The 27,396-nt window shown below is 35.7% G+C and overlaps 1 protein-coding gene across 2 annotated transcripts; it reads right to left on the bottom strand.

Moving 5' to 3' along the window:
- Positions 1–447: 447 nt before the first annotated feature.
- LOC145679711 (uncharacterized) lies at positions 448–13,334 on the bottom strand. 2 transcript variants are annotated; one of them, XM_081750278.1, is made up of 5 exons: positions 13,173–13,334; positions 4,197–4,329; positions 2,472–2,703; positions 1,150–1,266; positions 448–783 (listed from the first exon to the last, which is right to left on the bottom strand). In XM_081750278.1, the coding sequence occupies exons 1-5, from the start codon at positions 13,180–13,182 to the stop codon at positions 553–555; spliced, it is 723 nt and encodes a 240-aa protein (XP_081606404.1). In that variant the 5' UTR covers positions 13,183–13,334; the 3' UTR covers positions 448–552. The 2 variants fall into 2 exon arrangements, with proteins under 2 accessions (XP_081606404.1, XP_081606403.1); XM_081750277.1 differs by lacking the exon at positions 13,173–13,334 and adding an exon at positions 5,709–5,824.
- Between the last annotated feature and the right edge of the window lie 14,062 nt (positions 13,335–27,396).

Below are 27,396 nucleotides of genomic sequence, written 5' to 3'. Positions count from 1 at the left end.
GTAATAAATGGATTTCTTTAAAGAAAACTCTCTCTCTCTCTCTCTCTCTCTATATATATATATATATATATATATATATATATATATATATATATATATATATATATATATATATATATAGCCCATATTATATACAGTTTAAGACCTCACGATTGGAGGGTGGAAACTCTCTAGGTTTGAAAATAGCGAAAATGCCACTAAAAATATTAAATAAAATTTAGATATTTGATACGACCTTTTTTATTATTATACAGTACTAAATGGAGATTCTCAATTTGCGCTCTGTTTGTATATCTATTCCCTAGGAAACAGAAACAAAGTAAGAGAGAAGTTCAAGTATTTAAATTATCAAATTCATACCTAGACTTGGGTTATTAATTAAGACTGTGGAATTTATTTTCATAGAACAGTAAATTCATTAACACAGACGCGAGCAAAAGACAATACTTTTGAATATTGTTTAAAAATTTTATTGGTGACTTAAAATAGCATACATTTACAATTTTCTTTTGAGAAGTGTACTATTCAGATCATTGTGAAACAGTCTTATAATTATGCTAATGAGCTTGAAGTTTGTTCAACCTCAGTGGTTGGTGAAGAAGTGGAGCCAGTAGTTTGTGGAGCTACGGTGGTTGTAGAAGTTTGTGGAGCCTGTGTTGTAGTTGAAACTGGTAAATCTGTGATTGGGTTATTGTTAAGAATATCCTGAAGAAGTCCATCGATAGGGTCCTCAATCAAAGCATCAATACCAATTGGCAGAATAGCACGAGCCAGCTCTTCCAACTGAAAGACAAAAGTTTATAGCTTAGCATTTTAACTATTTACAATGTAATTGCGTTAAAAAACATGAACATTTTTCATTAAATGTTTAGAAAACCTTTTAAACAAGATGTTGACCTAATGAAGTTTGTGGTTAATGACCTACTAATAATAGAATCATACCTATGATTGTGATACACGTGTATTAGAAAGAACGAAAATATTTTCAAGTACCTTTTTTGGTATTAAGACAGTACTGAATGAATATCATAATCCACTTTTATGTCTTGTACTCCGGAACAATTAAATATCATCAGTTTTTTTTAAAAAATGGATTACATTAATCATTTTCTTACTTAAGTATTCTTTCAATTATGTTTTTAATCTTACCACAGGAGTCAGAAGTTCTGTAATTTCGTCATTTTCACTGAGCTCAAGATGAATGGTTCCTATTTCCAATGTGTGGAAGGAGGCTAATTGTGTGTTTCCTTCGCCGTCTCTTCTAATCTGTAAAGAATCAAATAGAATATTTAATAAAATATTTCGTATAAATGGGTTTTGAATATTACTTCTAAAATTTTAAGAAATCTTAATTCAAATTCAAACATACGATATTGCAGAAACATGGAGTCTAAAGTCATGTAATATTACAATAATAGAGTATATGGTCTTCCAGTTCAATGACACACATTATGCAATCAATGTGTGTCTTTCAAAATAGTCTAGACAAAAGTTCTGACATAACTAAAACCTACCATAGTCGTTACCAAAGATGAAATGCTTACTCTTTTTTCGGGCACGCGCTGATCCATAAGCATGTGCCCAGCTATTATTTATCAAAATGTTATTGTTGATGTAAGGTGTGTGCACGCTACAAAAAAGAAAGTAAACCTACTTCACGTACCAACCTGGTTGTTACCTTAATATGCACAAGTAGTAAAGTTGTCTAGTATTATAACAACGTGATATGGTGTTCCATCAGGAATGATCATATAAGCACATAGTCAACTCAAACGAACTCATTGGAACATACAGTACAACTTATCATGTTCGACGAATGACTGGATGGTAGTTCCTATCATAGCATCCTGCGTTTTGCTTTTTGGTTTAAATTTAAGACCACTTTTCCCTGTACGCTGTCATATTCAGGAGTCTCCTATTGTTGTTTCCGCCAAACATGCCGCGGCAGCTTTCGCAGAATTTTCTTTTCACATAGCAATATTGATGAATGTGCACAGTTGTTAAAATGTATGTGCATTACCATTTTAATGGCTACCGTTTTTAGGCTTTCCCTCCCTATGCCTCTATTAACAAGTTGACGTTCTTAATAATATCAAATCATTCAGACATATAGTGTAGCCTGTGAAATTTCCGATCGCTATTGGTGATCAAATATTTTAGTTCGGCACGATAGAAATTTGGTCTCTACTTTGTTTACCAAATAACAAATGGCGAACAAAGTCTCTGACATAGCTACAAGATTCAGCCCTGACATTCCGTGCCCTGATGTAGGGTAAATATTCAAGGAACAATACTCAAACGAAACATTACAAAAAAGAAATAATTCCAATGAAGACCTGACATCTGCTCTTACTATTACCGTGATAAACACAACGGAGTTAAATTTTATTATTCGAATAAAATATTTGTAAATTTTGTGTTTTGGCGAAACACAGTGAAAACGATTAAGAATATTTATTAAAGATACGTACCACCAATTGAAGAATAACTCTGTCAATTACTAAAATTAAGTCGAAATTTCTTTGTAATGTGGCCAAATCAAGATGGACGTGATAGCCAGCTGTTAAGTTGTTGATGATGACATCTGAGGTCACAGTGAGTATTCCATTTTCTTCAATCTCAGTTACTTCTCCGTTTCGGTGAATGCTTTCCAAGTGATGAACAGTTCCATTACTAAGAGAAGCATGTCCAGGAATAGGACGGCTAAAATTGTGGAAGAAACAAATTAAAACTAAACTCTCATTTTAAAAAAAGTCGTGCAACAATAAAATAAATATGTCGTAAAGCATATGACAACAAATATACATTTGTGTAAATGAGTTTCCCGATTATGTACGCAGGTCCTTACTCACGGAGGTTTTAGGGGGGTCGGGCCTCCTAAATTTTTGCTGTCCCCCTAAAATTTTCACGGTAGGCTTGCCAATGAATTATAATATGATTGCATCGCGTCCTCTAACTTCTAACGTCCCCCTTACATTTTTGGGCTGGCTACCATCCTGTATGTACGTTTGATTCGAAATCTAATCTTACATCATACTGTGTAGATTTGTATCTCGTTGGATATAAAGATACTGGCAAAGTATGTTAAAATTTGAAGTGAACAAAAACTGACAATGTTCTTTCGTTATTTCAATGACCCATAAGACTAATTGAAAGTATAGTGATACATTAGAATTTCGTAAAATGATTTATTTGGCTGAATAATATAAAATGAGTGGAGATAAATGTATAACTTGACTTCTTAGCACACTGAAGGATAGAAATAATAAAGAAAATCTTTAAGAAACAGTAAGAACATTATCCTATGAGTCGCTGAATAAATAAAGAGTTATGTTGGGGGATCATTAAATGCTTTGCATTGACTATTGCACCATAAGGTGCAGAAGTGGGCATTACAAAAATACGAACAAATATCACACAAGTATTTGATATATCAATGAGGAGAATAATGGAGACAATTACCTATTTGGAACAGGTAACTACTGAGCAAACGTTTCAAGTTTGGAAGATACAAGATACAAGGAGATGGTCAAATAAACGAGAGTGTTTCTGGAATCATTTGAGAAGTTCTGTTATTAGGACATTAGTTAGAAGTTAAACGAGTAGATGGCCTATAATATTATGGGACGAAAGTAATTCTTTTACTTAAACAAAGAGCTGTAATATATGAAAGCTTATAACTTTTCAGCAAATAAATTGCCAGTCCATACGATGATAATAATACACGGATAAATTGTTTCGTTTAGAATGTATTCATTTCAAAACGCGCTAGTAGTGAAATGAGATATTCAATACTACTTGGGACTGAAAAATACATTATTTCTTTATAGAACTGTATCTAACGAAAAGTTTCTGTTAATATTATGTTGATTCTTCCGTTATTTTTTACCAGCAAATATATTCTGAGATTTGTTAAAAAGACATTGAAATATTGATTTATTTAACAGTATACGATTTTCAAGATATCCCGTTTTTATTCTTTTAAAAACTCAGTCTTCAGCTTTGGGAATTATAAATATATCTATTTTTTTAATTTATCTTTAGAAATTAGTTGCCTTAATGTATTCTTAAAACTTACAAGATAGTCTTTCATTAATCATATTTCAGTTGTGTATATTTCATTATTTTAGTTTCATCCTGTACATGCACTTTAATTTTATTTGTAGAATGTTTAAAGTAATGCAATTGACACTTACTCAATTCCAATTTGTCCACCAGGCAGTTCTAGATTATCATAGCCATGGTTTTCAATGCTTTCATCCAGTTGAGTTATAACATTGTCTATGTAAGCCTTTGGATCATCTAATAGTTTTACATGGATCTTCTTGTCTGCAAAATCAAAAGATACTAATACTACAAGAATGTTCTCCAAAACAATACTTTCCAAAACACGGGGTATATCCAGAAAGTAAGTTTCCCTATGGCGGGAATCACAAAGAAAGTATAGTGACTTGAAACATTCATTGCTACAGCTACAACACAAATGACACTACTTTTCATCATATTAATCATTAGAATTCAGATATGTGTCATATCGTGGGATCAACTTTTATATTTCAATGCCATAAGAGTCAGTCACCTGGGAGTGAAACCAGTATCAGTTGCTTCAGCACCCACCAGGCACACAATTTCTTGGACACGAGCTGTGTTGTGAAAATTTTGTGTAACAAGGATCGGGAAATCTCTGGGAACCGATTGCTGAGTTCAGTTATTATGGCGGTTTTCCAGAATGTACCACCTTCACAAGATCCTCTGTCACGAGAGATGGCAGTCCACTTCGCAACTAAGCAGCCACTTCCCACAAATTTCCTGATTCCTATTGCACGAAATTATGACAATACGCCTGGGTTTTGAGAAGTTGTATGTCAAGTGTGTGCCGAAGCAACTGATACTGGTTCCATTCCCAGACAGCTAAGTTTCGCGACATTGGAATACAAAAGATGATTCCACGGTATGACAAGCCTCTGAATTCTGGTAGTGAATATGTTAAACAGTAGTATTACCTGTGTTGTATCTATGGCAATAAATGTTTTCTTTGCGTTTCCCGCCATAGGGAGACTTACTTTCTGGATGTGTCTCGTACAATACAACTAATACTCTTTTCATTTAGTTAACTTATTGTTCAACATATCGTTCGAACCGTTTTACATTAAGATTTGTTCCTTTACAAAAACGACTCAACTTTTCGTTTTTAACAAAATTATTGCGAATACAAAGAAAAGTGTTATTGATTTATTTGATAGATGCTTACTTTTCTCTTTATTGTGTTGAAAATAATTGAGCATTCTTAGTCACTTCCAGGGTCTTCTGTTCCGATCTTATTTTTCCTCAGTGAATTATCTCTACTTTCTTGAATTCTTAATGATCTGTTAACATTATTAAAAATTTTACTCCGATAGTATTTGTCCAGCTATCACATAAATCTTTTCTACCAGTCTAGTGATTTGTAATGCTTAATATTGGGAGACTAGAGGTAAAAATTCAAACGGTTTGACTGGAAGAAAGGTCGCAAATCACAATGTGTTGATCACTTTGCCATATGGATTATTCTAGGACGCAAAATCAATTACTTTTAAAATACTATGAATTGTGTTGTTCAGCACCGTAGGTATCACTCGTATTAAATGATTGAAAACGTTTCCAGTAAATCACTAAGAGCCTACTTGTAGAATTACTCCGTTGAAAGGCGAAATCCATTAGTTACTTACGGTAAGGGCTAGCACCAATTGTAGAGATGACAAACATCACGAAAAGGAATCGAGCCAACATGATTTTGGATGTTCTGGGATCCTTGATTCAAAGAGAAAGATGCTTGATCTAAAATGATACCAGTTCAGGTAAAAAGCTTCTTTTAAATACTATTTAATTTAAAGATATGATGACCTTTGGAATGTTTTTCTATGTCATAATGGACCTTTGACTCTCTTTCAATTGAGTAAATTCGGTTATTATGATTACAATTATCTAATTCTGAGAATAATCTTAGCGTAGAAGATCCGACAACCAAAATTTGAAAAAAGATAATGTTTAGTTATTGTATCAATAATCTGTTCCTTGTTATCAAAGTATATAAGAGTCTTAAATCCATGTATTTCTTATCGGTACCTTTAGCTGATTATGAACATGTGTTACCAAGACAACGAATAGCTGTTCATTATTCTATTACTAACACCTTTTCCTGCTTCTTCCGTGTTGCATAACATATGTTCAGAACTGTCTGAAGTTAAATCTTAACTAATAAGTAAAAGTTCTCTCCCAAGAATCGGGGGTCCGGAAACTGCGCATATATTTAGATAGAGGAGGGCCACGAAGAAATACTGGTGAAATATGCCGGGCCGACAGCAAAGGATAAATCCAATACGGCCGCCCGAAGATCATGCCAATCGACTTTTGCAAGCAACCTCTCATCCACTTCCCATGGGAAGATTGACTTAATGATTTGCAGATTGATATATGTATGAACTCTATACATCTATTGGTTTGAAATTTCGCGGACGTTGACGTATTGAACCCAATATGGTCGATCAAAATGTCAATGTGTCAACGACTCGTGTCTGGAAAACGAATTCTACTATAGAAGTACAGTATCACTACACGTGTACGAAAAACATTAAAAGGTTCAAAATATCTCCATCTGAAAACCAATATGGTCGAACAAAATCCTGAACCAAACAGCTCGTACTACAAAAACGAAATTTGGTGTAAAAGTACATTACCACTAGTAGGTGAGGAAAATAATACAAATGGATTAAAATTTCTACATCGTGTATCCAATATAGCCGCGAAATAAGCATATAAAATATATACTGTAAACGGTTCAGGTGATTTCGCATGAAAATCTCCTACAATTCACTGGAACAGATTTTGCAGGTCAAATGCCAGTAAGTTAAAAATGTTCCCAGTGCCTGTGTTATCTGTTTGAAGTGTTACACGCAAACATATACTGTTCATTTGGGAAGGTCTAGAATGCACTAGCCACAAACGTCCTAGAATACGTATCTTAAAGTTTGCAAACCATATCATATATAATAAAAATCGCCCTTGACAACACTAGCACTGTGGCTACACAGGTAACATCGTGGTTTATGATCCAAGGGTCCTATGTTCGGAAAAACATTTTTTTCGTTACTTACATAATTATTAATTATTTTATACATTGTTACAGCAAACTAAATATGTATTGGTCCATTTATCATTCATGGAATGTTTCTGTTGAAAGTCATGCAATTATGCAGATGAAATTACGGCATATGTTTTGGTGAAATTGTGGCGTCAGAGTGCCATATATTTTACTAAAAGTTGAACAGAAGATCGAAATCATCTTTATATCGGGGGAACGCAGCTACCGAACAATAGCAGCTGACTACAACAGACGGCACCCAGACAGAGAACCGGTATCGCACAGCACGGTGGCTCACGTGACCACCAAATTCCGGAAAACGGGCTCTGTTCAAGATAGGGCACGTATTGGCGACCAAAGACTGCCACCAATGAGGAAACTGCAATGGCGGTTGTTGCGTCGTTTGTGAAAAGTCCTAAATGAAGTACCCGTCGTATTTCACTTTGAACGGGGAGTTTAATCGATATAATTGTCGACACTGGTGTAACAGAAATCCGAACTGGGTTGACCCGAGTCGAGAACATAGTCCAGCGGAGGTGATGGTGTGGTGTGGCATATAGGACACCCGCATCATTGGGCCATTTTTCATTTACAACACTTTAACTGCACCACAGTATCTGATGCTGCTGCAGGATCTTGTGTTTCCTGCCACACTGAACACTGACGGCATTTTCCCATTTTATTTTCAGCACGATGGAGCCCGTCCACACTATAGACTTGGTGTCCGTGAATGGTTGGAAGAACAACTGCCAGGGAAATGGATTGGTCGCCGTGGCCCCGTGGAGTGGCCGCCCAGATCCCCTGACTTAACGCCCTTGATTTTTATCTATGGGGACATCTTAAGCAGATAGTGTTTGCTGAGACAATCCGTGATTTGAGACACCTGAAGGAACGCATCCAACAAGCCTGTGACCAAATTTCAAGAGACATTCTCCTCCGTGTGCAGTCAGAGTGGTTGCGGCGACTACAGTTGAGCATTGCACGGGATGGACAATACGTAGAACATGTGTTGTAGCATTCAGTATCAAGGTAATTTCCCATCTTTGAACATTAGTAACTTCCAAACTGTATAAGACAGAAAAAAAAAAAAACAAATTGAACCACTAAATTCCTGAGCTCAAGCTAGTGTTATTTGATGTCTCATACACCCCCTTCCCATTTTAAAAAATTGACTTGAATCCAAAATGGCAGATTTTAAAATGGCGGCCATGAATGACATACACTCCAAAAGTTGCGGCCCCTCATCAAACCTCTGTTCCCATCATCACTTTTTACTTTTCCCTTCGATTTTCAAACTTTTGCAGGTGTCCAAGGACTTTTGACTCACCCTGTATATTTAAAGTATTTGGAACGAAATTCAGAACGTTAGATATAAGGTAAAGATGTCCTGTAAGTAACTGCTAGTCTACATGAAAATTATTGTTTATTAATGGCCTAAACGATCAATAACTGTTGTGAGGATCATGTTCAATAAAAGCATTCCTTATGTCTGGGTCTCTCAACCTAATGGTCAGGACCGTTAGCGGCTCGCGATGGAGTGTGGAAAAGATAAACGTAGTTAGGATATAATAGCGAAAACATTTTTCAAAGGTAATGTTGAATATGTTTCTTTTCTTTTTTAATAGACATGTGTTTACGTCCATACCTTTTGTCCAATACAACAAAGAATATTAAAATTTTAAACAAATATTGAATTGTTTGAAACACAATCGGAATACAAGAGGAATGAAACTAGTGGAAAATTATTAATGGGGGTCGCTGGCAAGAGGATGTGATAAAAAGTGGGTCGTGAGATGAAATAGGTTGATAAACCCCACTTTATATTTATAAAAGTCACGTTGATTGAAGCTATTCTTTCGTTAATTTCAGCAACAGAAATATTCTCGAGAGCGCTGTTCCAAAGCGCGTGAACACTTTTCATATCTCACCTTCCAAGTTAAGAACCTGTTACATGAAGAAATTGAGGAGAAGGCTTTATGTGATTCACCACTGGATGGAGAGAACGAGAGAGAGAGAAATAGTGTGTAAGATACCACGCAATAATATATACGGTACACGTGTTATTTTGTCACGCGGACAATTTGTACGTGGCATGTGCAAAGATCGATACATAAAGTTTTATTTTTGTAAATGACTAAGTAATTACAACGTAATCAATCAGAATAGGATTACTGGATCTCCGCGTTTGAAATAGATTATATAGGCCAATGAACCAAATGTACAGGCTTAACTATTCAATTACCTATAATTAATAATCTATGCCATTTATACCTTATAACATGCATAGTACTAAATTATTGTTAGTTATTGCCAAAAATTAAAATATACTTCATTATAACAAACACCTTCTTTTCATTGTTAGGTCTGCATTGTCGTGCATTATCAAACAGTGTTGCCACAGTCCTGGCTCTGAAGTGGGCTGAAAATAGTACCGAATTGAAACAGAAAGGGCCGAATTTTATACCAGGGTAATACATGGCTCTATAACATGAAACTGAAAGATTAATTTTCTAGAACAGCCTCTTCCAAGAGTACAAATCAACGTGTCGATATAGATCTATAAAATGCAGAAATGTTCGGGTATCTTTATATTCGTCAATATGGCGTCACTAGTAAACAACTTAGCCCGCTAAGCCAGCAATTATGTTAATGTATTTTTCGTGCTATCATCTTTTGGTATAGAATCTTTGCAATGACATAAATTATAGACTTACTTGAGTACACGCTGTTCTTCTTCAGAGTATTCAGCACTTGATTCAACTTTTTTTATTATTATTATTAAGGATTTGAAGAAAATATTTCCACCACACTGTTTCCTTCTCGTCCCCTTCATGCGCGATGCGGATGCGCCCATCTAGCGTCATTTGTATCCCAGTGTAGTTCGAATTACGAATTTCCCACACAAAGTTTCTAGTGTTAAGCGGTGCAACGCCACAGAATGCAAATTTAACAGCATTTTTTAAGAGTCCAACACAGTATAAGTAACGTGAGATGCAGGAAGAATCTTACTGACACTAGAAAATGTGACAAGTATTTGTTAAATGGTGCTGAATTGGGTAGAATTGTACCAACTTTTTCACAAAAGGGGCTGAAAATGCCAGCGTGATACCAACGGGCCGACAAATGACAAAAAGGGCTGAATTTGGTACAATTGTACCAAGCGTGGCAACACTGCTACCAAAGCAACACTATTTTCAAATTAGTGATCTGACAGAGGTGGGGATGGAAACAAAATTAAAATGATCAAGATAACTGCACAATGAGTTTTTATGTTTGAAATCTGAACATTAACGCTTGGTATAAAAGATAATAATTTTTAACTATGGAGGTTACTTTTCAAAATTTTAGATGCGTCAAACCTTTTCACATTAATGCAGTATTATACCAGTCAGTAATATACACGACAACGAATGTTTATAATTAAAGCTTAACGATAAGAAGATAAAAACAGTGTCAACATACCCTATGATGGATGAAATGAAATTACACAAAGGAGTGACGCGTCTTTCTCTCTTCTCTCTCTCTCTTTCTCTCTCTCTCTCGAGGCGAAACAATCAGTATGAATTGTTAAAATAGTTAATTCCATAAACTGCACCACAACTTCGCCCATAAGTTTCCGGAAACGTTCAAAAGACATGGTGTCCTAGTGTGTTGAACGGATGGAATGGAATCACGTTGTGTTTAGTGACGACAAGAAGTTCAATTTATAATGTCTGAATGGTTTTCAATACCAATGGCATGACCTTAGGGAAGAGGAGCAAGTGCAAATGAGAAGAAATTTTGGTGGAAGAAGTGTTATGACCCTTTGTGTTAAAGGTACATCCAACATTGCATGGCTCAACGCCAAAATGAATTCAACGATGTACATAGAGATGTTAGAAATAGAATTGCTGCGGATGTATGAGGAGTTGGATGATCAGAACCTTATTTTCCAGCACGACAACTCTGCTACCCACAGGGCAGCAGCAACCCGACTGTGGTTTCAAGATAAAGGCATCAAGGTTATGGAGTGGCCAGCGAAAAGCTTTTTACTTTAAAAAAAAAAAAATAAAATAAAATAAAATAAAATGATTAAAAAAAATAATAAATAAAAGAATTAAAATGATGCTGATGCTGATATTGTGTTGTATTTGTATGATGTTCCTTTTCCTTGAGACTAAAGGCTATGCTGAATGCATCACTGACTAGTGACACCGAACCTACTGGGCCCGTATGGGCTCGTCATCAACAGTCACTGATACACTCACCAAGCCAATCATCTACGGAAAATAGAACTCAAATCTTGCCCGAAAGTGTAAAGATTCCAAAATCTCCTCCATCTCAACTCACAGCCCGGTATCCAGGCCTGCAGTGCACTATCCACATCCCATCCGGAAATAGGTTGTGAACCACGACTACAGACACAGGACATCGACCTACGAGTGGAGCTGGCAATGAGCACAATGAAGATCTTAATGTTGTCTGTAAAAGCCCTATCTGGGAAAAAGAAAAAAAATCTTACGAATCTCGAAAACGGAATTTTGCAACTTAAAAAAATCCAAACTGAGATTTCGATTTAAAACTGATAAAATGAGAAAATTTCTACAGATTCGGTTGTTTTCAACCCCGGTCACACTAAGGAAAGTCTCTTCCTTGATTCACAGCTATTTCTTTTCCCTAGTCAACTTATTGTGTACGTACTGCTCTTTACTTTGATCATGTTTCACATTAAATATCCAAAACATAACTGTAACTCAAGATTTCTACTACTTCTTAAAACTACAAGATAATTATATTCTGTGCTTGAAAAGAAAGATGTTTTCACGGCTAGTAAATTTTATTCGACAATATTCATGAAAAGGATTGGACAAGAAATTTAAGGGAAAAAAATCTTTACACTTGACTGACATACCCATCCGAGAAAACTAACATCGATTTCTTCAACTTTCAGAGCCGAACATTATTTAATTTTCCACATATATTCCTAAAATATTCATATTCATTTAATATTCTTGACTCTCCAAAACATTCACATTAAATCGACACAAGAAGACAAATGAAAATGACACATTACAAATACACTACATTATTGGAAAAAATAAACTTCACTGCATAAAGTTGTGGTTAGCTACTTTCACTTTCTTTTGGTGCTCAATATCCGCTGTGCACTGAGATTGTGGCCGGCATAGAGGATTTACGCTCTTCGCTACCTCTCTTACAGCTCGGACCCACTGGACAATCTAGCACAGGTAGACACTCATATAATATATTGACACAACTTAAACCTAAAATCCCTATTCTAACCTAGCTACACTAACTTAACCTAAACAAGAAAGAAAAGTCACACATATATTTTATGAAGCACCATCCTCATTTACGTATTTATATTTTGTTTCGCTACCACGTCAGAATCGAAGACGCAGTGGTTACTTACTTCAGTGTCGCTCTGAAATTCTGAGTTCTTTTTTTTTTAAAAAAAAAAAAAAAGTATCTACTATTAATCATTAAAATTGAAATTTCTAAAACTTGATGGGTATCAGAATAGAATATCACGGAAGTTTAGCCTATTGACGAAAGTTTCCTGTTACCGGTACGCAAAATTCATGTACCCTTGCACTTGACTGTAGCCGTGAATCTGACACTTACTTCCAAAAATTATCATTTAGAATCATTTTTCTTAAAACCAAAGAAAACATGCCAAAATATAAAAATTTAAAATTTCGAGCAGTATTACCGAAAACGAATAATTTCAAGATTTCAGGGAATCTAAACATCTTTTCCTCACTGGGGGAAAACGTGTGTGTGGTACACACATTTTCTTGTTATTGCGACAATCGCTCTGTGCTAAGATAATCTAGCTTTCTCCCCCCCCCCCATTGAATGAAATCACGATGTCACATTGGCCAAATCTGCATGTGTGCGGCGTTGAGGGAAAACTTAATGCACTTAACACATCATGTTGTAAATTTCACACATGCACAAAAGGGAAAATCACACACACTTGTTCTGCCAAGACAAGGAATTTTGAAGTTGCCAATACCTGGATTAATTTTTACACTGGTTTCCTACTTACTTGAATCCATTCCTTCAACCGCTGAATAGCCTGATATAAAAAAAAACGTTTTGCGATAAAGTTATGCCACGAGAATCTCCTTGGAGATTCTTAACTCGTGGATTCCAAAAAAGTTTACAGATACCGATAACTGTAGTACCGTTCTAAGTGGCCATTGAGCGTCACTCAACTTCTTCTTCTCCGATGCTAACACACCAACTCAAGATTTACGTTTTGTCACCGTCTCCTTCAGCTTCTCTTACGTTCTCTCGCTGATCGAGAACATCAAACTTTCAATAAGCTCATTCCATACCAGTAAGCACATTCCATAAGAATATCACTGATACAAAACGTAAGTCACCTCACAGTTTAGAATAATACTTATTTAACAATTTCGTTCAAACACCGAACACAGCACGTCTATCTCCGTTGATAATTTCTGATACAAGACAAAACGAAGAATTAATCACAGTTTTAAAATAAGGACTAATTTTTCCTCAATTTCTACAGACGACGACCACTGTACGCCTGTCTCCTGTAATGGCTGAAGATGTAAGACAATGAATAAATCACTGTTTTAAATTATCTCAACAAATTAATACAGACGTCAAACACTGCACGTCCATATCCTATAGCTGTAGTTGATGCAAGACCAAAACTAAGAATAAACCACAGTTTTAAAATAAAAACTAATTATTTCACAATTTCTACAGACGACGAACACTGCACGTCCTTGTCCTATAATGGCTGAAGATGCAAGACCAAAACTAAGAATAAACCACAGTTTTAAAATAAAGACTAATTATTTCACAATTTCTACAGACGACGAACACTGTACGTCCTTATCCTATAATGGCTGAAGATGTAAGACAATGAATAACAGGAAGATGATCCCTAATTGGAAGATAATCGTGACGTAACTATCGGATGATAGGCTTCTGTGCGAAGATCAAAGAAAGCCGAAATCTCAGCCGCAGCTGTGATTGCGGATTATCCAATCAAATAATTTACTTCGAAAACAAAGAGATGCACCAAGAAGAAATTATGGCTGACTTTCTTAATTTGGAATTTTGAAGAAGATTTACGAAATTAAAATTTTAGCTTTCTTGTGAAGATTCCCTATGCCGAAATATCTATAAAAATAAACTGAAAATCATTGAAAAAGCTAGAATATACACTTATTTTCTAAAATAATGTTATATTTTTGGATAAATACGTAAAATATACAAAATATAATTACTAATCATATATTCTTCATGTAATATTCGTTGAAACGATTTACTTAACTGAAATTACGCAAAATTTGCGACCTACAGTTTCCTACTACAAAATAAAACATGTTTTTCTGACATTCTAAATAAAATTAAAATTTCCCTTCCAATATACAAGGTGCTCAAAAGCACCGGGCCATGTTACGTTATGCCGAGCATAAGCCGATAAAAAAAAACCTATGGGGCATCCTTGCACTAAATATTTATCGCAATGGATAGCAATTTGGGATGATTGCTGAGTTGAAAAACGCGATACAAGAAGAGTGGTCAGCGATTCCACTGCAACAACTAACAGATCTCATAAACACAATGCCGAAGGATATACTCCAAGTCATTCAGAAGAAAGGAGGGTCAATCAAGTACTGAAAGTCTATTTTCCATTCTGTACCGTGCATTGTATTTTTATTTTTTGTCAAAAACAATAGGTGCCTTTATATTAATTTCCACCCGAAAATGGTCTAATTTATATTTTTGTGTAAACATTGCTTCCCAGTGACGTATGAGCAAACAATATGCCTTTGATTTTAACCAGGCTACAATGCTACTTTGTAAATATATTATCTTTATCCATGTTCGACATTCTTGCCTTCCTTCTTTTATTTTCACGTCCGTATACCAACTTCCAGCACTGTAGGTCCCAAGGAAAATCTTGAATTTTCTTCTGGACGACAGCAGCAGTATGAGGACGAGCGTTGTCGTGAATGAGGATGACTCTGGACGAGTTTCCCGGATTTTGAATCGCACGTCGCAGTTTGGTGGGCCTGTCTCAGTACACGTCAACTGTAACTGTTGTCTCACGTTCCAAGAAATCAACCAACAGGACGCTCATGTCGTCTTAAAAGATTGTAGCCATCAGTTTTTGATTCGAGTGTGGCGATTGCTTAAATTTTTTTGGTTTGGGGGAACCTGAGTGGCATCACTGCATGGACTGTTTGGATTCGGCGTTGGTGTACGAGATCCATATCTCGTCACCCGTCACAATGTAGGAAAACAAATCATCTCCCTGTTGTCAATAGCGATGCAAAAACTGTCAGGCACCACATTCATTGCTCTTTCTGCTGCTCCGTTAGCATTTTTGGCACCCACCTTGCACTTAATTTGTGTTATCCAAGCGTTTCTGTCGTCAATCGGTGATCATTTCGTAGTTTTTGATTCACTTGCTCCACGAGGTCATCGGTCTGAGCACTAGGTCTGCCACTCCAGTATTCATCGTGCACGTTGGGACGTTCATGTAGAAAGTCGCGACAAAATTCGTGAACCTTTCCTGCACTCATTACTGTAGGTCCATACACTAGGCACAACTCTAGATGGACATCAGCAGCAAAAGTTCCTTTTGCAAGCAAATATCGTATCACACCGCGCACTTCACAACTAGCGGGAGAAACAAATCTCATGGCCATTGCGACCTGCCTTCCACGACTGCCAAACTCCTACTGAATCAAGACAACCACTGGAGTGGCTTCGTCGTTGGCGCTGCACGCATGAAATTGTATTCCGGCCTACCTCCATTTCACTATATGTCGACTGACCTTACTTTTGGAATACTTCTCGTACCTTCTTGAAGCACGGAAAGAAAGGGTCATCTTACTTCTGATCTACTATCTTAGTGAAATTTGCAATCCTCCTGCAGAATAATTAGAAAAGAGTATAATAGTAAATTCAACCCCACCATGTAGATACATCAGATGTCTCAGATGAAACGTTCCGTGATATTAAATCAGTGACGACTGGAGTTGAAAGAATTAAACAAATAGTGAGGTATCACTAGATGCATCAAATGAGGCACTCCACTTGCCCCACAGAACCCCTTATCATGGGGCCCTGGGCGATCATCTGAAAATTTTAAATAGCAAAGTATGTTATTATTTACATCAGTGATACCCGAATTGCCCGCGCGACACGTAACAGGAAAAATGTAGTTGACTTTTATTTATTGAAATACTATCTTTTACATGTTGGTTACAACACCCATTCTGCAAAGTAAGGTCCTCGGTACCTTGCCAATTTTTAGAAAAATGCAAGTTTCATATCGTTACTTTTAAAGTTCGTAGCTCAGCTTCTAATTGGCCTAGACTAGGGTGACCAACCGTTCCGTAAAAACGGGATTGTCCAGTTTTTTCACTATCATTCCCGGTGTCCCGAAAAATTTTTCCGGGACGCCAAAATGTCCATTATTTACGTACATTGGGTACAAAAAAAACTTTCCAATCTAAAGTTTCCTAATTTATATTATTTTCCAAACTATGTGATTATATTGGAATATGTCTAATTACTGAGCAACGTCATTACGACGTTTGCGATATTGGATGTGGTGGCTGCACTATTTTCCCTCCTAGGCCTCCCCCTCCAAGACTCCCACTCCGCAGACAACAGTGCAAGGGGCTGAAAGTCTTATGAAAAACAAATTGTTTTTACTCTCTGTTTCGGGCGGTGGAAGACTGAGGGGCTGTCATCAGTACAGTACAGTGTTTCCGTGATTTAACTTGATAGTGAAAGGGAGAACAAAAGTATAACTAACTAACTAACTCTATGGCCTATGGAACCCGGAGGTTCAATGCCGCGTTCACAAAAGCTCTCCACTGACTTCTATCCTTAGCTAACTGCATCCAGTTTCTACTTTGTATTCCAATTTCTGCGAGATCCATCTTAATATTGTCCTCCCATCTGCGCTTAGGTCTTCCTAATGGTCGTTTTCTGATTGGTCTTCCAGTCAAGACTTTGAAAGCATTTCTACTTTCTTCCATTCTAGCTACATGACCCGCCCACCTAAGCCTCCTAGACTTGACGACCCTAACAATGTTGGGTAAACCATATAAATTATGTAGTTCCTCGTTATGAAGTTTCCGCCATTCCCCATTCCCGTTCCTCTTGGGTCCGAATATTCGTCTCAGGATCTTGTTCTCAAATACTTTCAGTCTATGTTCTTCCCTCAGAGTAAGTGACCATGTTTCGCAGCCATACAAAACAACAGGCATGATTATCGTTTTGTATATTTTAAGCTTCAAATTCCTCGACAGAATTCGCGACGACAAGAGATTTTGAACCGAATAGTAACACGAATTCCCTGCTTTTAGTCGACATTTAATTTCTCCGTGAATATGATTTTCCTCGGTTAATATTGAACCTAGGTATTTGAAACTATCCACTTTATCAAAAGTATTATTTAATATTTTAATGCATTCATAATTTGCTGTATTCCGGTCCCGACACACTTCCATGCATTTAGTTTTCTCTGCATTTACTTCTAAACCCATGTCCCTGCAAGCGTTTAATAAGATCTCTGCATTTCTTTCTATTGTTCTCCTATCAAAGAACAAAAGTATAGAACTACAAAAGTGAAAGTAAAAAGAAAACTAGTTGTAAGTGAAATAATGTTTAAAAGTAAGAAAAACCAAATAAAGGGAGTTGGAATTTGATACTGAGACTAGTTCGTTATAAATTCTGTCGGTGACAGATTTTGTTGATTGACAGATATTGATAAATGTTTCATATGTAATGTTTTCAAAATTTTGTAATGTTTTCAAAATTTCATTTTTTGTTAGTTGCTGAGAGTTACTTGTTTTTTTAAAATTAATTCCACAACCTTTTCAATAGGTTTTAAAACGAGAAAGTGTAAATTTGCCCTTTTATGTGAGAGATACAGACAGAGAGAGAGAGAACGGAGAAGCAAAAATGTATATTTAGGGGACAACCTCTCCAAAAGTAAAAAGTTGTCCCGTTTTTTCTAGTTGGCGATTAGGTCAAGCTAGCCTAGACACATTAAACAAGAAATAGAATATTCAAGGTATTATATATATTTTTTTAAATATGTCTAGGCCAATTAGAAGCAGAGCTACGAACTTTGAAAGTAACGATATGAAACTTGAATTTATTCGGTAAAGGCACAGAAAATATTTGAGGTTCAAATTCAGTGAACCATCGCCTAGATGGGGTGTGAGGAATGGTCTCCAAGTATAATTCTTATTTTGTGCTGGCCGCAGTGCGTTATAATTTGGCCATCACTGATTTGCGCTATCAGAAAGATCATGGAAAAACACCATTTTGGGAGGAAAAGGTTTTCATGAAATAAAACATTTAAGTTTTACGTCCCACGATTATGTCGTCTAGGCTAAAGAAGACGGTGATGATGTGAAATGAGTGAAATGGTGGAATGAAGAAAGTGGAAGGAAACAGGAGAACCTCGAGAAAACCATGCACAAGGTGTTTGTCCACCACAACGCCCACATGGCGCGAGCTGGGATCGAACCAGGGATCCCAAATACCAAACACCAGGCGCTCTACCACTGAGCCACCGCGGCCGTCGAAAAAGCTTTCATGTGGGGGATACTTTGCTACTAAAAATATTCGGGTGACCCCTGGGGCACAATGGTAGCGGTTCCTGTGGAGTAGTAAAGACCTTCCATGTCATGCGCCATTAGACATTTTCGCATCTCTCATTTTGTTTCATTCTTTTATCTTCAACCGTTTGCGATTTATAAGCAGTGGGTGTTCCGTCTGAAACACCCGGTATACTATATACAGGGTGTTTCAAAACAACACCGACAACGTTTGGGAGGTGATTCCTCACACCAAGACAAGACAAAAAGTATAGACCAACCTGGGTGCACAAAATATACCTTTCGGAGTTATAGCCTGCCAAAAACATGAAAAAATTACCTTTAAAGTCCATAGCTCAAAAACTATAGGACCTACCGTGGTCGGGTCAAGACTTCATTTAGGAGCTAACGTGCCCTATTCAAAAATCCATGTTTCAGAATCCTAAAGTACTCACGCAACATTTTTAATAGAGGCAGATTGTCTGCAGGCATATAATTTGAAGTAACGTCATTTGGGGTGGTTTTAGCATCTGGGGTGACATTAGCACCTTTATCCCCTCCCCCCAAAAAAAGGTATTCAATTACTTTTACTCCCAAACACAGCATAATTTTTGCACTTGCTGAGTCTAAGTGCTAAAACTATGTCGTGTTTGGGAGTAAAAATAACTGAATACCTTTTTGGTAAATCTGCCAAAATCACCCCAGGTTAGTGTTGTAAAAAAACGGTTTTTTTCTGTGAAGTTTTTTTTTCAATAAAAAACATCGTTCTTTTTCATGTTTTTTTTCAAATGTCTGTTTTTTTTCTGGCAACTATTATTTATTGATTTATGTTGCAGATTATCGAAATAATCAACAGAACTTGAGTCGAAGCCCTCGAACCTTACAAATAGTTTGTTTCTTTGTACCTATACGAGCAAAATTGTGTGATTTTTCCTTTCGGCCCCAGGTCATTTTTGGCGTTTTCCTACATTTCCAGCTAGTGACTTATTGCTCAAAAACTATTCATTCGATTGATATGGTTAAGGCCTTGTTTTTTAGAAAATGGGTGTGGCTATTTTGTGGTGTAAGTTGCATTGCAGTGTTGCCAACGGGTAGGAAATTATTGAGGGAAATGTAGGGGTGAAAATTTACGAAAATTCCCTGACCGAATTTCAAAATTTTTTGTATCTAGCACCATTCCTGCTATATGGCTTCAAGTCACCTAAACAAATCTTTGGTGTGTTGACAAGGTACAGTGAAATCCTGAAGTCGCTGGCTTTCATTCAAAGAGGGAAAGAAAAAATTCTGTCGTACACATGAAATTTTGACACTTTTTACGCCTCAGAAGATAAAATCAAATATGCCGGGCTACAGCTTCTCTAATTATCCTATTGAAACTTTTTATGGTGCGTTCTGTAGGGCAAAGAGGAAGCTTTCAGGTAGTGGTACGTTAGTTTCAATGTAGCCAGTAATAGCGTAATAATAGAGGGAAAGGGGAAATTTTCCGAATTTTTCCCCTAATAGCGGAAATTAATTGTTTAGGGTGGAAACGCTGCCATCAGAAAGACGAAAACTATCTGAAAATAAACCGTAGTACTCCAAAAATATATCCTACAAGTATCATGGCGATATATAACAAAGTAAGCATGAAATTTAAAAAAAAAAATCTCATTCTACCTCAGAAATTCACAGTTTTCTTATCATTTCTAGAACATAGTTTATTATAAACCTCAACTGTACTTCCCCTGATTATTCTAGTGAAACTTTTTATGGTGCGCTGTGTAGGCTAAGGATGAGGCTCTTAGATACTGGTACGTTTGTTCGAATGTAGCCAACAAGAAGGAAATAATAGAAATAAAAAAGGGAATTTTTTTCAAAATTTGCCCCTAAAATCTGGAATTAAAATTTTCTGTAGCTGGCAACACTACTATCAGACACACACAAACTATCTTAAAATAAGCTTTGGTATCTCTCTAATATACCCTACAAGTATTGTGACGATATCTAATAAAGTAAGCATGTCAATAAAAATATATCATTCTACCTTTAAAAAAATCACAGTTATCTTTCCAATTAGAGAACAAAGTCTACTGTAAATCTCAACTGTACTTCCCCTAATTATCCTATTGAAACTTTCTATAGTGCGTTGTGTAGAGCAAAGACGAGACTTCCAGATACTGGTACGTTTGTTCCGATATAGCCTACAAGAGGGAAATAATAGAGATAAAACATATTTTTTCCAAAATTTCCCCCTAAAATCTGGAATTAAAATTTTCTGTAGCTGGCAACACTCCTACCAGACAGACGCAAACTATCTTAAATTAAACATTGGTACACCACTAATATATCCTACAAGTATTATGGCGATATTTAAGGAATAAAGTTTCTACTTACCAAAAATATATTACGGTAAACAGAAAAGTAGGAAAAAACTAGAAAAATCAAGGGTTAGAACCTAAATACGAATTTTACGTGCGCCCCCTAATTACCCCATTGTAACCATCTGTACTTGCGTTTGTTAAGTAAGGACAAATGTTCGATTGGCGTAAGTTGACTTGCACTCGGACTTATAGGTACGGATTTGTAAACAAAAATTTCTGATTTTTTGCCCAAATATAGGAGAATTTTAATTTCCCTAATTGGCAACACTGCGCGCAGGCACGCCCAATTGATGTCAACAATTAGGTATCCATCCTAGGCATCTACCTGGCAAGTCTTAAGAATGTCTTTCTACAACGAAGGAAGCTATAGGGAAAAAAGTAGTAAAGGAAATTCGAAATTAGAAAATTCTCGAATTTTTGATTGGGGTGAAATTTGAGAAGGAAATTCGACACCAGAAGAAAAAGAAATTAATATGATAAACTATGGTCCAACCATATTTGGCAAGAATAATATCCCGATATCCTAATTAGTGTCCACACAGGAGCGGATTAAAAAAGTGACACACCCGTATGTGCCACTTTGGCCTCCTGGGCCACCGAGTGTACATTTGATTACATTTTTTTGACTACTAACTCGTGTTGTTGTTGTACTTATAGTCTCGACTAATAATAATATCGTTGTAATAACTTTATAAGGAAAATTTTCTCTCCTTTTTACATCTTAGTTCCAACACTGTTGGTGAGAAATGCAGAGTGTTTCAAAATGAATATCGGGATTTAAGTCTTCGTAGTACTTATTACATTTTACGTACAATTATAAGCAATGCATTAAGTAAAAGAGCACCTCAATCAGTCTTTGCTACAAGTGTTCAATGTGAGATTCATTCGTCACACGGCACACATCTAGTCGATAGGGGAGAAAGGCCCATAAACTTCCCGCCATATGGCACAAAACACATTCAATTTAGGGGAGTCTCATTCCAACTGTACCATCTCCTGAGGATTTGCTGACGGCCAGATGCAAACATTATGAGTGTTCACATTAACTCTTAGGTGAAAGGTCAATTTATCACTGAAGACGACACGATCCAGAAAATCTTCATTGTTATGCAGGAATATTTCACTTGCGAAATGGGCGCGTAAACCGTAGTCTGTAGGCTTTAGACCTGTAGCAACTGCAAACGATAAAGACTTAGTTGCAAGCGTCTCCTTAATATTCTTCACACAGACGGTTGCACTGTACAGATTCAGTCTTTATTAAAACACAAAAAGCTTTCTGCTCTATAGTCTCCATCTTTGCTACTTGCTCTTTCTAACGGCAGACAGAAGAAACAATGCATGTACATGCGTGCGTACAAAACAGAGTTGCTCTTTCATTTGATATAATATTTATAATTGTAAGTTAATTGTCATAGATACTACAAAGTTTCAAACCCCTAATATTAATTTTGAAACACCCTACATTACTTCAAATTGAGTCATCCTATATTCATGTCTTTTATATACATATCATCAGGGCCGGTCCTAGTCAATTTGTCGCCTCGAGCAATGGCATAATTTGCCGCCTCCCCCTTTCTCCAGAAAGAACAAATCTTAAAAGTCATGATTTTAAGTATGCTACTCCAGCATGAACAACGAAGGAGAGGGTAAGTGCAGTTGCACTCAGAAAGGCTTAAATACTTACTAAAAATGCAATCACGTTGTGTCTTTTTTTCTTTAAATATTAATCTATTATGTTAGTGAAAGATAAAGCAAACACACCTGCAGAGGAAAGTTGGTAATCCTTTTTATAGAATTCACTATCGAGCATCAATCTCAATGTATCAGTTTGCAATTCCAGTGCAACTAGCTCTTTTACCTTTATTTCTTGATTTTTCTTCTACATCTAACTTTAAAAAAAAAAAAAAAACTTGTTTCTATCTTCAATGATAAGGAACTTGTTTCTGACAAAAACAAGACTAGTTTCATATCAAAACTGTGATAACTTACTAAATGGAACAGATATTCACTACTATTCGAGAATTGAATTCTTGCATTTGACAACAATCAAGCAATTTGTGCTCGGATTTATTCGACCATTTGCTTTAGCATTGTCCATGTGGCTTAAACTAATGCAACCTAAACATAATTTATGAATGTAGTTAATTTATGAATGTAGAAACATAATCTATTATGTTAGTGAAAGATAAAGCAAACACACCTGCAGAGGAAAGTTGGTAATCCTTTTTATAGAATTCACTATCGAGCATCAATCTCGATGTATCAGTTTGCAATTCCAGTGCAACTAGCTCTTTTACCTTTATTTCTTGATTTTTCTTCTACATCTAACTTTAAAAAAAAAAAAAAAAAAAAACTTGTTTCTATCTTCAATGATAAGGAACTTGTTTCTGACAAAAACAAAACTAGTTTCATATCAAAACTGTGATAACTTACTAAATGGAACAGATATTCACTACTATTCGAGAATTGAATTCTTGCATTTGACAACAATCAAGCAATTTGTGCTCGGATTTATTCGACCATTTGCTTTAGCATTGTCCATGTGGCTTAAACTAATGCAACCTAAACATAATTTATGAATGTAGTATTCAAATAGAAGGCCAGCTTAGTAAATGTAACTACCATCATCATGAAGTCCGTTTCCAACAAGAAATATTTAATTTAAATAATATACTTATGACAGATTTTGCCAGACCATCCAAGCTTGCGACTCTACGCAAATGCACATGTTGCATATATGGTAGAGCCGGCTCTGCATATCATATATATTTAGTCGACAAATTATTTATATATGACATTTAGAAAAATACTATTAGGCAAATTAGTGTTAGTTTTTACCTTTAGACAAGTTATTGGAATTTTATACTGTTCGTGACATTATTTTCGTACTTATTAAAGGCCTGCTCTCACGAAAGAACAAAATTTCATTTCTACTTTTATATCTTAGTTGATATTGATGAAAACTGCTGAAACCCGAATTGTTAATAGGTATGGTATTCATGTAAATTGTAAAACATTTGTAGCGTATCAGTATCTAGCATTTAATTTATGTTGCATTTTACGATGATTACACCTACATAAAAATATTTCATACTTAAATAGACGTAAGATGCATTACAAATGACTATTTAAAAAAAAAACGAAATTTAGAAAAAAAACGAGAGGCAATGTTTTTTTTTCCTAAAAAAAACGTACATTTCTGAAAAAATACGAACCGTTTTTTTTTTCTATTTACAACACTACCCCAGGTGTCAAAGCCACCCCAACTGACGGTACTCACAAACTACATCTATAAATATTGTTGCGAAAGTACTGCAGGATTCTGAAACATGGATATTTGGATAGGGGACATAAAGTTCCTAAATAAAGTCTTGCTCCGACTACAGTAGGTCCCATTGTTTTGGAGCTATGGACCTTTAAAGTTCATTTTTTTCGTGTTTTCGGCAGGCTATAACTCCGAAAGAAGCATTTGCGCACCTGAGTTGGTCTATACTTTTTGTCTTTTCTTGGTGTCAGGAATCACCTCCCAAACGTTGTCGGTGTTGTTTTGAAACACCCTGTATAATTGTTTTAATATTATATCACCGGTGTAGAATCTCTAGTGGAAATGGTAATTCACTATCGCTGTCAAGACAACTTTCTTAGTCATTAAAATCGATCTATATAAACTATATATATATCCAGGCTGCTTCGCCCTTTTCCTTTTTTTTTTTTTTTTTTTTTTTTTTTTTTAACTAAGGGAGGCTCCAAAAGCAGCTCTCAGTTGAGGGGTTTACAAACTTTCTATTCTAGAGCTACCTTGATGTTTAGGGATGTCAGACAAGACTTCTTTTTAAAAATAAATCTGAAAAGAATGAATATAAATGTTGTCTGTACAATATTGTATAAAATCCTTCCTGCTGGTCTAGTATTTAACGTGCGGTTTTATGTACGTGGTTCCGGATTGGACTTCCGATGGAAGAGCATTGAAATTCGAATGGATTATGGTAGTTCAGATTCCACTGTAAGCCATAGTTCCAAGTCTCGTATAGCCTCGGTGTTGAAAAGGGATGATAAACTTCAACAAACAAATACAGGGTGTCCAATATACAATGCAACCCGGACTTTCGGATATTAGAACTTTTGAACCTGAAGCGATACACAAATAACGTTATACCAAAATGAAGCTTTGTTCATGCATATATTTTAAAACTAGGAAGCAATGATTGAAGTACACTAGGTACCGCACAGTATTGCCCGATGTAACCGAAGGTGTAAATTTTTTTTTTTTTTTTTAATAAACATGTAAATTGACTCATAACTCATAGGTATGGATGTTCTGTCGTTAATTTTCAGTTTGTTTAGTTGGAGTAGATTGTAAACTATGGAGCAGAAAAGAAAGTTCATTTCAACCGATAACTAATCGGATGAGGCCTCTGTAGGGGGAACTAGGGAAGTCGTAGTTTTCATAAATTGACACTTTGAACTGGCAACATTGCTGATGTTTCAGTGCATCAAAAGGTGTGTTAAGGGCCTGTGTACATTATGCAATTCCTGAAAACAACGAAAAGGAAACGTTGAAATTATCATGATAAAACTTTTACTTACATGCACCCGATAACATTGCTATTCATTTCTATGGGGCTAGTTAAAGCAAGAGGTATACAAGAACAATTCTCGAACTATACAAGACCTAGAAACGAACACTCGCAGTGGCATTGAGAACATTAACACTTCTACTCTTCGTAAAGTTGCTGCCACCATGGTGAAACGTGTGAACCAGTGTTCGAATCAAAACAGGGGCATTTTCAGCATCGCTGTAGAGCTGGTAACTCGTTTCATGATAGTAGCAGTGTTGCCGGGTGCATGTAAGTAAAAGTTTTGTCATGATAATTTCAAAGTTTCTTTTTCATTGTTTTCAGGAATTGCATAATGTAGACAGGTCCTTAACACACTTTTTGATGCACTGAAACATCAGCAATTTTGTCAATTCAGAGTGGTGATTTATGAAAATTACGATTTCCCTAATTCCCCCCTTACAGAGGCCTTATCCGATTAGTTATCGGTTGAAATGAAAAATTATTTTTTCTGCTCTATACTTTGCAAGCTACTCCAACTAAACACACTGAAAATTAACGACAGAACATCTATACGTATGAGTTATGAGTCAATTAGGTGTTTTGTAAAATAATAATAATAATAATAATAATAATAATAATAATAATAATAATAATAATAATAATAATAATAATAATAATAATAATAATAATAATAATAATAATAATAAAGAAAGTGATTTAGACCTTCGGTTACATCTGGCAACACTGTGTGGTTCCTAGTGTACTTCAATCGTTGCTTCCTAGTTAAAAAAATATATGCATGAACAAAGCTTCATTTTGGAGTAACCATTATTTATGTATCGCTTTAGGTTCAAAAGTTCTACTGTCCCAAACTGGCGGTTGCATTGTATATTGGACACTGTAATATTGTCTAAAAGAGTAAAAGACACTCATCAATGCCCAGGCCACAATAAAATAGCTAAAAAGATGAAATTTGGACTTCTTTTCTCACGAAAGCAAGACTTTATTATTATTATTATTATTATTATTATTATTATTATTATTATTATTATTATTATTATTATTATTATTATTATTATTATTATTATTATTATTATTATTAAATAGTGTTGTAAGAGAAGAGTTAAAGTTTTTTTTTTTTTTTTAATAGAGTATCTTACCAATCTCTGTAAGTAAGGGACATGCAATTTGGCATTTAAAGTTCTAATTAAAAGTAAGTGAATATTTAAATTCTATAATATTTAATTTCCCGTTTTATATTCATTAAATCTTATTCTTCCCACGCGAAGATTTGTTTTTCAATTTGACGTCTCTTTCAGCAGCGGAGCTATATGAGACGTGGACTTACAACTTAACGTGGGATCCGAACCACATGAGCTCCCGCCAGGAATCGAACCTGGCTCACTCACGTTAAAGACATGTATGCGAACCGTTTAGCCAAGAAAGCTCTTCCCGTGCGAAGAACGGACACTTCTATTTGTTGTTGCTTGTATGTTATACATTTGCAATCACACGAATTTTTCATTATAAATTGTGTAGAATTAAACCTTGCAATCGTAGAGCATTTCCACAACCATGAAAAATTGTTTGCCGAAAACGTCATTTATGCAGAATTTGTATCCAAGGCTACAATATTATAGTGACAACCTTCAAAATGTTTTTCATTCAAAACTTTCTCACTTGGAGATAGATTTAATAATGTTGCTAATTGCACCAAAGGTTCTTTGAGTAATAGTAAA

The sequence above is a fragment of the Thermobia domestica genome, chromosome 2, assembly GCF_964235325.1.
Source record: "Thermobia domestica chromosome 2, izTheDome1.hap1.1, whole genome shotgun sequence".
Classification (NCBI taxonomy): domain Eukaryota; kingdom Metazoa; phylum Arthropoda; class Insecta; order Zygentoma; family Lepismatidae; genus Thermobia; species Thermobia domestica.
Note: the sequence above shows the minus strand (reverse complement) of the source record. Positions and strands in the feature narration are given on the sequence as shown.